This window comes from Pezoporus wallicus, unplaced genomic scaffold, assembly GCF_028554395.1.
Source record: "Pezoporus wallicus isolate ANWC-B61680 ecotype Strahan unplaced genomic scaffold, APGP_CSIRO_Pwel_v1 contig_7339, whole genome shotgun sequence".
Classification (NCBI taxonomy): Eukaryota; Metazoa; Chordata; class Aves; order Psittaciformes; family Psittacidae; genus Pezoporus; species Pezoporus wallicus.
In genome coordinates, this window is record NW_026636333.1 from 673,784 (window position 1) to 688,480 (window position 14,697).

The 14,697-nt window shown below is 44.4% G+C and overlaps 1 protein-coding gene across 1 annotated transcript in view; it reads left to right on the forward strand.

The window, feature by feature from the left end:
- XDH (xanthine dehydrogenase) overlaps positions 1–14,697 on the forward strand; it is a 50,443-nt gene that overhangs the window by 14,774 nt on the left and 20,972 nt on the right. Inside the window, exons 7-18 of the mRNA XM_057400047.1 lie at positions 183–251; positions 1,047–1,115; positions 1,535–1,621; positions 5,054–5,195; positions 5,991–6,083; positions 6,856–7,007; positions 7,752–7,845; positions 8,474–8,583; positions 11,166–11,350; positions 11,844–12,018; positions 12,425–12,514; positions 13,162–13,331. Of these exons, the coding sequence (XP_057256030.1) occupies positions 183–251; positions 1,047–1,115; positions 1,535–1,621; positions 5,054–5,195; positions 5,991–6,083; positions 6,856–7,007; positions 7,752–7,845; positions 8,474–8,583; positions 11,166–11,350; positions 11,844–12,018; positions 12,425–12,514; positions 13,162–13,331 (1,436 nt within the window). The remainder of the gene's footprint in view (positions 1–182; positions 252–1,046; positions 1,116–1,534; positions 1,622–5,053; positions 5,196–5,990; positions 6,084–6,855; positions 7,008–7,751; positions 7,846–8,473; positions 8,584–11,165; positions 11,351–11,843; positions 12,019–12,424; positions 12,515–13,161; positions 13,332–14,697) is intronic.

Genomic DNA, 14,697 nt, shown 5'->3' on the forward strand with positions numbered 1-14,697 from the left:
GGTCTGTCAGTAGGCAGGGTACTGCCTTCCACTGACAAGGGAAATACCTACTTGCTTGGCCATTTCCATCCCCCATTTCTGCTTTGGATATAATAAATGTGGGATCTCTCAAAAGCCAATCAAGTCTACTTCATTTCCTTGGAGTCTGCATGCATTTCTCAGAACAGTTTTTGCCCTCACAGGACTTGGATTGTTGTGGCAGAGTGGCCAATGGCACTGGATGCTGTCGTAGTGAGAGGGAAAATAGCATGGTAAGCTGAATTTTGACAAGCCATAATTTGCAATGTGATATTAGACTTTTGATGTTTCAGTCCCCTCTGCTGTGGTGCAGATACTCAGAGCCACCTGAGCTTGTTTGAACGTCTGCTCTTGGAAAACACTGCCATTGAATATGTCCTGATTAGCATGAATAGCCATCACGACACAGGTTTTTTACACTAGCGAGCTACACACATTCTTTCTGAATCTGGGAGGTGCAACTCTTTTGTTAAATAGCATGGTGACAGCTGTAAGAATGTGTTACCAGCTTCTGGTATATTGAAGCGATACATCTTGCTGTGAAAACAGATCTAAAAACCACTTAATTCCCCAGTACAATCTTTCCCAAACTCTGCAGTCCAGTGATGAATGGAGTAATTTAATCACTGTTCCAATAAATTGTACAATTGGAAGCTTCTGGGATATCTGGAGGAAAACAATTAATCACATTTTATGCGCCAGTTGAGGTGCAGACAACGGAGAGATGAAAACACAAATTAGGACATAAGGTAGTGCAACTATAAAATGAATTTAGGAAAGAGAGAATATAACGAAATTATTTGCCAGGAATTCCAGTGAATTCCTCTGGATTCTTTGCTAGGAAGCATTCAGTGTTGCATGAAATATTCCAGCAATTAGGACTGCTTGGAGTTCTTCTGTCAAAGTAGCTTATCAATGAAAACCATTACTACATAATTACTACATAAAAAGGAAGGAATATGTCATGTAAAACCTGGACTATTCTGACTTTGTGTAGAATAGCTGAAGTGTGCTTGTTGCTTCTTTAGAACGGGGGCTGCTGTGGAGGAAAAGCCAATGGTCCAGGCTGCTGCATGAACGGCAAAGAAGACAATGTGGTAAGGTGCCTTTGAACTATTAGTTTTTCCTCTATTTCTGATGTTTTGAAGTCTTAGCTCTGGCTTGTTCTGTGCCAAACCCCACTGTTTTGTATTTAGCTGTATTTATGCAAATCTTACCTCAGAAAAGGTACCTTTGTGATTTAACATGCCAATGTGAACGTGATGTCACTTCTGGTTGGCAAAAGCCTGCTAGTGTGTTCAGGGCTTGGATTCTGGTTTCTGACTAGACATGCATTGCGATCAGAAAAATACGAACACCCAAAATGCTGAATCAGGTGATACATTTTTGCTGTGTTTGCCATCCTTTGCTCCATGAAATAGTAATAGGGATTTGACTGGGAAGAGGAACAAGTTAGTGTTGTATGCAGATAGCTTTCTTCTCTGCCACCCAGCCATTTGCATTATCTCTGTCATAGAAAATGATGTCCTCCAGCCTGTTCAATTCTTCTGAGTTCCAGCCATTGGACCCCACACAGGAGCCAATCTTCCCACCAGAGTTAATGGTAAGTTCATTCAAAAAGAAATAGCATGTGGTTCATTGGTTTCATTGTGCTGCACAGGGTTTGAGTGTCCGCAGTGTCTCTGCCCCAAGGAAATGGTGAGCAGAAGATGGCTGCTGATAAAAGATGGATGGGCATGAATGCTTTCCTGTTGCATAAAAGAGAAGGCTTAAGCCAGTGTGACTTAAAAGATATGCGGGCCAAGTGCTTGCCCCAGCTGGCTGGCTTTCCTCACTGTTTCTCACCATACATGACTGCTCTTGGGTTGCCTTCCTTTCTGGTCACTGCCCCATGGGCAGAACAGTTGCTGACATCTAGATTTCAATTTACTAGGTCAGACGTGAACTTCTACATTAAATACAGCTGTATCTGAGCTAATAACCCTGTGTTCTCTTTATAGTGTAGGAAAAGAAGGAGGAGCTATGGGAGGTAGCTGAATATATGTTTCAACTAGATGACTTTCCAAAAGCACCAGCTTCTGCACTCGGTGTAGCAGGAATAGCAGTTGGCTAGCTCACACTGACAGGAAATGTGGGGGATTTTAACTTCCCTGATGTTTGCTGGAAGGACCACTCAGCAACCCAGCCACAGTCCAGGAGGTTCCTCCAGTGTATGGATGATCACTTCCTCCTGCAAATGGTGGATGAGCCGACCAGGAGAGGAGCGCTGCTGGATCTCGTCCTCACTAACAAGGAGGGTCTGCTCGAAGCAGTAAGGGTTGAGGGCTGCCTTGGTTGCAGCGACCACGAGATGGTGGAATTCAGGACCTTGTGTGGTAGGACCAGTAGAATACCAAGTAGAATTGCAACCCTGGACTTTAGCAGGGCAAACTTTGGCCTTTTCAAGCAATTGCTAGGAGAAATCCCATGGGCAAGGCTGTTTGAAGGTAAAGGGGCCCAAGATAGTTGGTTGACATTCAAGGATTGCTTTTTCCGAGCTCAAGATCAGAGCATCCCGACACGTAGGAAGTCAAGGAAGACGGCCAGGAGACCTGTGTGGCTAAATAGGGAATTGCTGGGTATGCTCAAGTGGAAGAGGAGAGTTTACAGGTCGTGGAAGGAGGGGCTGGCCACTTGGGAGGAATATAAGGCTGCTGCTAGAGGATGTAGGAAGGCAGCTAGGAGGACTAAGGCCTCCTTAGAATTAAACCTGGCAAGAAGGGTCAAGGACAGCAAAAAGAGCTTTTTCAAATACATGGCAGATAAAACTAACACCAGAGGCAATGTAGGCCCACTGATGAACGGGATGGGTGCCCTGGTGACAGAAGATACAGAGATAGCAGAGTTACTGAATGCCTTCTTTGTCTCTGTCTACTCTGCTGCAGGCAGTCCTGAAGAGCCCTGTACCCCTGAGACCTTAGACGAAGTCAGGTCAACGGAGCGGTTTGCCTTAGTCGATGAGGAATGGGTTAGAGACCAGTTGAGCAATCTGGACATCCATAAATCCATGGGTCCAGATGGGATGCACCCGCGGGTGCTGAGGGAACTGGCGGAAGTCATTGCTAGACCACTCTCCATCATCTTTACCAAGTCTTGGGAAACGGGAGAGGTGCCTGAGGACTGGAGGAAAGCAAATGTCACTCTAGTCTTCAAAAAGGGCAAGAAGGAGGACCCGGGTAACTATAGACCGGTCAGCCTCACCTCCATCCCTGGGAAAGTGATGGAACACCTTATCCTTGGTGCCATCTTAAGGCATATCAAGGATAAGAGGGTTATGAGGGGCAGTCAACATGGCTTCACCAAGGGGAAATCATGTTTGACCAATCTCTTAGCCTTTTATGAGGAAAACACGGTGGGTGGATGATGGCAGAGCAGTGGATGTGGTCTACCTTGACTTCAGCAAAGCATTTGACACAGTCTCCTGATGAAATATAACAAGGGAAAGTGTAGAGTCCTGCATCTGGGCAGGAACAACCCCAGGTTCCAGTATAGGTTGGGGAACGACCTGTTAGAGAGCAGTGTAGGGGAGAGGGACCTGGGGGTCCTAGTGGACGACAGGATGACCATGAGCCAACACTGTGCCCTTGTGGCCAAGAAGGCCAATGGCATCCTGGCGTGTATTAGAAGGGGGGTGGTTAGTAGGTCGAGAGAGGTCCTCCTTCCCCTCTACTCTGCCCTGGTGAGACCCCATCTGGAGTATTGTGTCCAGTTCTGGGCCCCTCAGTTCAAGAAGGACAGGGACCTGCTGGAGAGAGTCCAGCGCAGGGCAACAAAGATGATTAAGGGAGTGGAGCATCTCCCTTATGAGGAAAGACTGAGGGAGCTAGGTCTCTGTAGTTTGGAGGAGACTGAGGGGTGACCTTATCAGTGTATATAAATATATAAAGGGGGAGTGTCACGAGGACGGAGCCAGGCTCTACTCAGTGGCAAACAATGATAGGACAAGGGTAATGGGTACAAACTGGAAAACAAGAGGTTCCACTTAAACTTGAGAAGAAACTTCTTCTCGATGAGGGTGACGGAACACTGGAACAGGCTGCCCAGGGAGGTTGTGGAGTCTCCTTCCCTGGAGACATTCAAAACCCGCCTGGATGCATTCCTGTGTAACATTATCTAGGTGTTCCTGCTCTGGCAGGGGGATTGAACTAGATGATCTTTCGAGGTCCCTTCCAATCTCTAGCATACTGTGATACTGTGAAAAGTTAGGTGAGATTAGTTTCTCTCCATGTTTTATTCCTTTCTTTTTTGGGGCAGTTTTCACCTAAGTGAATGTGTCCCAGCCAGGAATCTAGTCCAGGACATGGTGCGTTTCCAGCTTCCTTCACATTTAACAATCAACTGAAATTCAGTTGTTCTGCTGCTGCACTCAGCCTAAATGTGTCATGAGCTACAGCATGAAGAGGTTCTCATATACAGCATAATATATATTTAGCATGAGATAGGTCCCATCTGCTTCTTCTCTAAGATGTTCTCCTGCCTAAAAGTTGATTTGATGTTGCTGGGGGGCAGCCGCATAAGTCTGTTTTCTTCAATCACTGGATGAAGGAATTAATGGAACCAGAATCTGACTTTACAGCTGGTAGCTCAAATTCAGCAGTGCTAAGGACTGACTTTTTTGCAGTGAGATGAGAATGGAAAACCCATTACCTCCAAGATGGCTGAAGCCACAGGCATCTGCCAGGACTTTGGTGAGATGGAGCTTACTGGCAGAGGTCTTGCTAGGGAGATGTGTCTGCAGAATGCAACTGGCAATAGCAGGAAGGAAAAACTCTTGTCAGCATGAAAAAGACTCTTGTCACTGCTAGCAGAAGGATGGGGAATAGCTATCTGCCAACAACAGTGTGGATATCACAGCTGGCCATAAGTAACTTTACTAAGATGGAGCCTGGCCCTGCATAGGCATGAGCAGCATGTGAGCAGGGATTCTTGGCTTGAGCCAAGCTCTAGCTGAATTCACTTTCTATAGGCTGAGTTCTATGTGAATTCACTTTTGCAGACTCAGAGTAACAAACAGCAGAAACAGCTGTGTTTCAAAGGCGAGCGTGTGATGTGGATCCAGCCTACAACTCTCAAGGAATTGGTGGCTCTCAAATCCCAGTACCCCAATGCCAAGCTCGTTGTGGGGAACACGGAAGTGGGTAAGAAGAAGAGCTGGTGCTCACTATGAGCATTTGGAACGCTTTCCATGGAGTATTTTGTGAGAGCTGTGCAAGTGTAAACCTCCTTTATGTCGTTGCTGTTAAATAGGTGTTTAATCTTCAGGTTTTATGTAAGAATAAAATTTCTTCTTGGGTAGCTTCATCTCACAGTGAACGTTTTTCCCTGTTCTTTGCTGTGTTGGGTGAGAAAGCCATGCTTATCTAGACCTCTGAGCTTATGTGCTGGGTTTGTGGAATTTTGAGAAGAGGTGAGTGGCACGGCATAAAATGTCTTTGTAAACAAATTCAGTTGTGAAACCTGTGCTTTAAAAGGTTTGGCAGTGAGTAAACTGTTAAGACTTGAAATCTTACTGTTCCCCCCCCCCCCCCCCCCCCAAATATATGCTTCTGCAAACATAAGTGTTGAGGAGGAGAGTGCAGACGTACTTAATAATTCTGTTATCCTGAGCAATTGGGTGACAATCCCCAAACTTTGTATTGTTCATGCATTCATTGTTCTTTCCTGAAGGATTATGTACAACAATAGCCAAGTTACACAAGTACTAAACAGTGTATTTTAGGTTATTGTAAGCCTAGAAAAGAGTCTCTAAAACTTCCCTATGAGAATTCCAGTATTAGTGGAAACCAGCTTCTCGTTTGGTATCTCTGTGACCTTATATAATCACAGATGGTCAATGAACTGACTCTTTAATAGGCTTGCTGCCATTTAATTGGGAAACAGCTCAGGCTCTCCATCATCTGTGTGTAACTGAAGGAGTCTTACTTTTCCTTAAGGTATTGAGATGAGGTTAAAGAACATGTTGTATCCGGTGATAATAGCACCAGCATGGATCTCTGAAATGAATGCTGTTCAGCACACTGAAACAGGTGAGCAACAAAGAGGCAGAATGTCTGTGAAGTGAGTAGGGACTCCTTCGAATAACAAAGAGGATATGAAGGAAAATCCCAAGATTAAAAACGGCTTTCTGTATGCATTAATTCCTCTCCCATGCAGGGAATCAAGTGAATGATATGTAAAATCAGTTTGAGAATCAGAGGGCTTTTACTAGAGAGTATATTAGACACTTTATCTGTTTGATGCATCATGTTTTAGTTATATTAACTGGGTTAATAATGGATTTCAATGAGCAGTCTTTTTAATTAGACAATTAGTAGCTGGGGGAAAGATGCTGGATTTGACCATCTAATGAACTAAGTGAAGTATTGCATTTATCTTTGTGGTGGGAACAGGTCAACCTTACAAATATTAAGAAGTAATCAGGACAATGTAGTGCATGTGGTCCAATGTTTGGTAGCGTGTTTAAGTTCTGGGAACTGGAGAGGAGTTGGAGTTCACTTCTCAAAGGATAAACTAATACCTATAGGAGGGCAATATGGTTCATGATACACTGAGGCAAGAGGGTATAGTGGGTTACTGTCATATGAGAGTCAGTACCACCATGAGCTGTGATTTAAAGGTGAATTTTGTTCTGGGGATGTGATGTTTGCGTGCAGTGCGTACAAAGTGTGGCTGAATGTCTTCTCTAAGCCCTGCTGTCTAATTAAACTCAGTGACATCTAAGCTTTGTAGACACAGTTATAACCATCCTCCTGTACTTTGGTGTTTTGGAGAGCAACAGTTCTTTTCATTTGTTTACAGGAATCACCTTCGGTGCTGCCTGTACCCTGAGCTCAGTAGAGGAGGTGCTGAGAAAAGCAGTGGCAGAGCTTCCTCCTTACAAAACAGAGGTCTTCCAGGCTGTCCTTGAGCAGCTGAGGTGGTTTGCAGGGCCACAGATCAGGAACGTTGCTGTAAGTGACTCGGGAGCATCAGGGACTAAAATTGAGAGCTCAGTCTGAGGAGCTGGCCTGCGTCATCCAATCTTGGTGTGCTGTGTGCTTCTCACGTGAGAACGTTTGCAAACCTAGGTAAAGAAGGTACTATGCGTAAATCAGCCCCAGGAACTGATAGCAACGTGGGTTTTGGTGCCTGTGTTCACAGGTTCAGCAAGCAAGGCAAACAGAAACGTGGCAGTTGTCCAGGTCTGTTATCAGAATAAGGGGGAAACGACTGAGATTTGACTAATTTAACAAGTATGTATGTAGAGTGCTGAACAAACCTCAAAGAAGCAGCTGTGTAGATTTTTGCCAGCACAACTATGGTAGTCACAGTGTTAATGCATCAGATGTGGCAAATCTACCTCTAGTTTTAAAGGGAAGGAAGAGGTGGGTTTGATGTGTTCAGACTTCACATACTAAAAGGAAAGAAATATGAAGCAAGCAGATGAACCAGCCTACCAAACATGAAATTTTGCTCCACAAGATAGTGTGCCATTTGTATCATAGCCAAAACTTGGGTTCCTGAATATTACTGAAAAGATGCTCCACAGTTTCATGGCTCTTCCCTTAACTGCAGCTATAGTGAATTTTGGTATTGTCGGGTACATGTGGTTTGAGCATATGGTAGTTCTGATGCATTACCCAAAGAGTGTTCCTAAAACAGTCTTACCTTATCTGTCTTATCTGTCTTATCTGATGACTGCATTATAATTCTAGGCTCTTGGTGGGAACATAATGACAGCAAGCCCCATTTCTGACCTAAATCCTGTGTTAATGGCAAGTGGAAGCAAATTGACTTTGGTGTCAAGCGGTAAGTTAGTTGCATTTCCTTGTGGCACTTAGGGGAGTAGGATAGTCAACAGTTCTCTGCCATGGATTATTATGTTTGGTCAGAATTTGAAGGTGGAAATTAACATTACATTTGATCCTTGTGGACTTTGCAGATAAAGATTGAAACTGTTGTTTGTTTTGTTTTTGGGTTGTTTTTTTTTTCCTATGAAGAAAGCCAGATGTCTTAATTTGTATTTGATCTTGTGAAGAATTTTTTTGGAATAGGATCCCTGAAATGGAGTGTCTGATCAGTGACTTTCTCTTGTGTGCTGGCTATGGAAAGGGTAAAGAGGGAATTACACCGGGTTGTTGGAAACTGGTTCAGCTGGAGGCTCAGCTATAATCAGATAAAGAAGGAGGGAGATCGATCAGTTCCTGTCTAAATAAAACTTTGTATGTAGGCAGAAGCTGTCATAGAGTCCTAAGGACCAAAGCAAATCTGGGAAAATCCTTCCTGACTTAGTGAGAGGGTGGCAAAATGAAAACTGGTATCATATCAAGAGTGATTTCTGTAGGTTGAAGGATCTTTTGGATCTTTTACACATACTATTGCTGAGCTTTATCTGAGTTATTAATCCAGCTGCCATTGATCTCTTCTTGCTCTACAGAGGGCAAAAGGACTGTCACGATGGATGAGAAGTTTTTCACTGGATACAGAAAGACAATAGTTAAGCCTGAGGAAATCCTTCTCTCGGTTGAAATACCCTATAGCAAGAAGGTAAGTTTGTAGGAAAAGACTTCAGTGTTTGTGGAGCTGAAATGCTGTTATTTGGCTGTTATTTTCAGTGTTAGGCACTCTTTCACTTTGAGACTGAACTCCAAATGGTTACGTGTAGTCCCAGGTGGACCAGGAAGGAAGGAGATTATTTGGTGAAAATCTAGCAACATGCTCTTTTTGACAAGCAAGGGAAGCTGGGCTTTAGCATAAAGTATGGTAAGCCCAAGAAGTTTTCTAGTGCAAGAAATATGAATTTCACTTCATTGTCCGGAGGTTTTTGAGTGCATTTAATAATGATGAAAGGTGACAAAGTGATGCTCCCAAGGAATCTGTTTGCAAAATATATAGCAAAGACGCTAGTAGTTCTGAAGTGAAGGTTCTGGAGGTTCCTTCTTCATTTCTGTGAACTGAAATGGGAAAAGAAATGTGGAAAAGTGTGTATGGATAAGAGGGAAGTTCAGTTTCTGCATCCTTGACTTGCAAGACTGAAACCAGAAGGACTGATTATTAGGGCATTTTGGCAATGTGGATTTGCAAATTCAAACGAGCCCGTGAAACTTCCTTCAAATAGAACAATGAACGCTTCTGTAGCAGCATGAAGCATAATCGAAGCAGAGTACCTAAGAAGTAAACCTCCCCTTTCTTCCTTTTAGGGTTCAGAACATCAGACTGTATTTTTATGGCTGTAAAGGTATTTACCTTTTTAGGGCTTGAGGCTACAAGTTATACAGCAATTCACAGTGTAGTGTGTAGTGACCCCTCCATTCATATGACAGTCCTAGGGCAATTTCACAAGGCAAACTTTTACCAGTAGGGCAGTGGCTTCCTCCCTAGGTTATATGCAGCTCATTGATCTGAAAAACTAAACCAACTTTTGAACTCTCTGCTCCATGGTTCTTTGGCTGATCTTTGCTCATAAACATGAAATCACAGAGACTAAAGTTCTTCAGGGGACATCTGAAGGTGCTGGCATGTGGCAGGCAAAGTCTTCTGGAACTGTGGTTTCCTCACAACTGGAAGCAGGGCTGTGTCAGCAAACAGATCAATGTTTTGTTGTTGTTCATGCTTGTCTGATGTTACCTCGTGCACTGGTGTGACCTGTCACACCAAGGTAAGAGTGGCCAAACCCCAGAAATAGTAAGACTAAAGAAGTTTAGCAGTTTACACATTAAGTGTCACTGTAGGGGGACTGAGCTCAGGGTAGGCTTTGTCACAGAGAGTGTGCAGTAAGAGAAGAGGCTGCTTTTTCTCTTCTTTGAAAGCGAACTGGTTTAACGTTCAGCGTGGCAGAATGTCCTCACTGGGAGGATGCTAGCGATGCTTCTCTGCTATTACCTGCTGACTGCCCGCTAATTACTTGAATTCAGGAAATGAAACACACCCTTCAGTTATATCTGCAATAACAAGCTCTCGATGCATAAAAGGGACTTCTTGTGAAACTGTTCTCCTTGACAACAACAGAGGAGTTGTTCTTTACTATAATGGAAGAACTGCTGTCCACTTCTGAGGAGAAATAATTAATGGAACAGACTGCTGAGCTGTACAGTCACTTGGCTAAGCTACTACAGAAGAAACTTGGCAGAAAACTCTCAGGAAGGGCCATGCAAAGACATTGGATCTGATTCCTCGCTTAGTCTGTAAGATGCCTCAACAGAAATTTGTCATAACCTGCAGAACAAGCAAGGGGGAAAAACTTGACTGTGACTCCAGGATGACACCATCATTCAGTGTATACTGGCGGAGTGTTATCTCCTATTTATTGCCACTCTTCATAGGAGAACTGCTGAGTTGTATGGGTTGCTGGTGCACTTAAAAGAATTTCCTCACTCTTTGGAGACCAGCAGAAGATTCAGGGTGGTTACAGAGAATTGTATGTGCAGTATCAGATTGAAATTGTCTTTTATTAATTAGTCTGGGAAGTTTAGATTGGATATAAGGAGGAAGTTCTTTACTGTAAGGGTGGTGAGGCACTGGAATGGGTTGCCCAAGGAAGTTGTGAATTCTCCATCCCTGGCAGTGTTCAAGGCCAGGTTGGACAGAGCCTTGGGTGACATGGTTTAGTGTGAGGTGTCCCTGCCCATGGCAGGGGTTGGAACTGGATGATCTTAAGGTCCTTTCCATCCTTAACTATTCTATGATTCTATAACTGTGAGACATCTGTGGTCATTGATTTCAGTTCTTGCAGAGTTCAAAGACTTCCAAAGGGAAGGGATTTAGGATCTGTGTTTTACTGATGAGGCTTCCAGCTGAGGAACTGTAAACTTGTTTATATACAAATATATGTCCCGGTTCTTCCTCTCAAGATACGTACAGGCAGATCTCAGTCAAAGCTCATTTCCCACACAGTCCTAGGCTGGCTAGTAAGCACTGATCTAATACATCAGAATTAATTGTTGAATCATGTGAAAATATACAGCACTGCATGAACAAAAATGTCCTGCTTGGCCCTGCAAGATGAAACAACCGGATACAGTTCCCTGGAGTAGCTCATCCATGTAGAGACATGGGTTAATGGCTTGTCCATATTTATACTCCAAAGCATGCCAAGGTAGAGGATAAAGGAATATTTTCCTCTCTCCTAGGGTGAATACTTCTCAGCTTTCAAGCAGGCTTCCCGTCGGGAGGATGACATTGCTATTGTGACCTGTGGGATGAGAGTCCTGTTCCAAGATGGCACTAGCCGAGTGGAGGACATAAAACTAAGCTATGGAGGAATGGCTCCAACAACTGTCCTGGCACTCAAAACCTGCCAGGAGCTTACTGGCAGGTAGGAACTTTTCTATGATAGAAAGGCTGCTTAATGGAACAGTGCTGATTTTTACAGGAGCATAACAGATACTCTAAGGGGAAAGAGGAAGAAGTGTAGCTATACTTCTGCAGCAGTCTGCGTTTTGCATGGTGCCTTGCTTCCTCCAGTACTCCTTACCCTCAAAGATCCATGTCAGTGTCTCATTCAGAGAGCTGTTTCCAGGCTAAATTCACCATCGGTTGACATGGGCAGAAGCTAGGTGTGGGCATGACCTACAAAACTGATTTTTTTCAAACTGGGCTGAGAAATCTGCACTCTTTAATAGCTTTGCCACATCTTTAGAAAAGATGATGTAAGCCCAAGATGAGAGCAAGGCTTACACATATACTATAAGCAGAGATAGAACAGATGTTGCTTGAGTGCTTGTGGGGCTGCATGTCAGAAGAGTTATTCTGCCCTGGTGATATTTAGGGCTGAGGGAGGACTCAGTGTCACCTTTGTTCCCTTTCAGAGACTGGAATGAGAAGCTGCTGCAGGATGCCTGCCGCTTACTGGCAGGTGAGATGGATCTGTCCCCTTCTGCGCCTGGTGGGATGGTGGATTTCCGACGCACGCTCACGCTCAGCTTCTTTTTCAAGTTCTACCTGACGGTCATTCAGAAGCTGAGCAGGGACCACAATGGCACTGTGAGTGCTGCTGGGGGAAGGCAGACTTGGGGAAGGAGGACCTGTATGTGTTGCTTGGTGGGCAGGGTTCAGATTCAAGGAGAGCTGTACCTCATAGCAAGCTCCATGTTGCAGCAGATGCTGGAGTTACTCCTCACCTGCATGGCAATGATGATTAGTGCATCTTCCCACTTGCTTCCTCGTGGCATCCCCACTTTGCTGTGGAAGGATGGTGTTCTTGTTATATTACAACTGCTGTGGGTCTGTGGCTGTTCATTGCACAGAGCCTGAGTCCTGTTTGCGTTTTACCCAGTAAAAGATGAATTATCTTCACTGGAAGATGGAAAATGAAGAATATCCTGGGCTACTGGGGAACATGAGAAAGGGACTGGCAGGGAAGATGATTGTTTTTTAATGTCTCTGGCAGAACAAACTGTGTGAGCCTGTCCCCTCAAGCTACGTCAGTGCTACAGAGCTGTTTCACAAAGATCCCATTGCAAATGCCCAGCTCTTCCAAGTAAGTAGCAGTACTTGCATGGTGTAGACCTGGGTTTTTCTGTAGCTCAAACTGTGCTTATCTTGTCTCCCTGAGTATGGGCAATATGTGAACTCATGTAATGCCATTTCTGAGGCTTGTATTGGGATCTCAGTCCCTTCTTTGCTTTAGTATACGATGTTCTTTCCTCTCATTGCCTGTGACTGTTCTTGGCATGTACAGCTTCATAGAAATGCCGTGGCTAGCAATGTCCTCCTGCAGCTGGCTCCATATCCAGACTGATATTTCCCTTCTGCTTTCCCCATTTACAGCCTGCTTTTCTTTGCATATCTCAGGCTTCAGATACAGGATGTGTCTTCTTCCTTGTTTCTCCATTCACTTCAGCATTGAGAGCAGAAACTAGCTTCTAAACTTGAACCTTTTATGCAAGCTGTAACATCAGACCCTTCTTTTCCATGGTGGTTTCCAGAACCAAATCCCTTTCACTTCGTTCTCTACAGCTCCTTCTGTGTAGCCACTTGGTCTTGTTTACCTTCCTTTCTGACAGGCACAAGCCCTCATCCCATTCCCTATCTCACCGGAATGTCTCATGGTGCTTTTTGCTCTTCCTTCAATGCTTCTGCATCTGCAGTCTAAGCAGTAGTAGTCAGCTGTGTGTTTTACTCCAGGAAGTGCCCCGGGGGCAGGCAGTTGAAGATATGGTGGGCCGGCCTTTGATGCACGTTTCAGCAGCCAAACAAGCATGTGGAGAAGCTGTTTACTGCGATGACATCCCTCACTATGAGAACGAGCTGTATCTAACGCTGGTGACCAGCACCAAAGCCCACGCTAAGATCCTGTAAGTGTTGCTTTTGAGTTTCAGATGTCGGAAGCATCCAGTGCCTGGTGGTTTAGAAAACACTGACCTGTCAAGCTGTGGGTGAAGGAAATGTTTTTGCAGTAGGGGGAACTCCAGTTCATTTTACATCATCATGTTGAGGTGAGCTGTATGTGTTACAGCTGCCTTGCAAGTCCTAGTCAGTGAGAATATGAGGGAATTAACACCGAGCTCAAAGCTTTGCTGAAGCACAAAGCCCTCAGCAATAGGCAACCTCCTTGCATGTTGCATCTCTTGTACTCCAGCATGAAGGATCAGAAAGGAGGAGGGTAGGAGAGCACCACAATGAGCCATTTTATCATTAACGAGAGCGTGCAGCTTAAACATGCTTTTCCCCATCTGCCTAAGAATTTAGGTTGTAACATGCAAATCTACCACAGTACTCCTGCTGATGAGTCTTCTGCACAGTGCTTGCTTACACTGGCTATGATCAAGCTGTCTGCGTAACAGCCCTGTGTGTGTTAATTTCAGCTATTAGATGTAGATACGTAGCAAGGTGGATAGGTCAGTGTTTGGAATGTAGATTACTCTGAAAGTATCTTGTCCATGCAGGGCATGACTGATGCATAATTTGTAACAATAGTGACTAACCAACCCTAAAATATCTATGCTGGCAGGTAATGCCATCTGCATTCTCATATGAGCTTTAATGCTGCTTTATTGTGGGACTCGCTGCCCCCCACAATCCCTAATTGTGTTGGTTCTGTGGGCTCTTGTCTGCCTTCAACTACTTTGATGTGGGATGCTCTGTGTTATATTGCCTCATGTCATCCTCAATAGCTTTGTGATGTGCTGCTCATTCCTTAGGCAATACTTCCTGCCTATTTAGGCTTCCTGTCCAGAGGTTTCCCACAGTGGTCTAACACAGGATGGGCAGTATGGTGGTCATGGATGCACAGATGTACTAGTCAGCTCTTGGGTTAAGAAATTGCTCTGTCATCCATGTTACATCTTAGGTGTTGCAAAGCAGTCATTGATGAGTGCTACAAATGCATAAACACTGTTACTACTACCAGTGCAGACGGGGCAATAGAGAAAGCATCAGATCTATGCCTGTGACCACAATATGCACTATTTTCTAATTACACCTTCTCTTGCATTTCCGTTGCACGTTGATCTTTCGAGCTGTGAGCCTGTGTGGTTCTATAGAGGAAGAAGTAGCATATTTCATCGGGTGACAGAATTACCTCAGCCTATGGTTTTGGGGGTCTGAAAACTTCCACTTCACCCGAGTCAGGTTGTGACTACCAAGTGTAAATTCAAAATCGTCTGCCTCTGTATTTCCAACTAAGGGAAGCTGTCAGGGGATTGTTTCTGAGGCATTCCC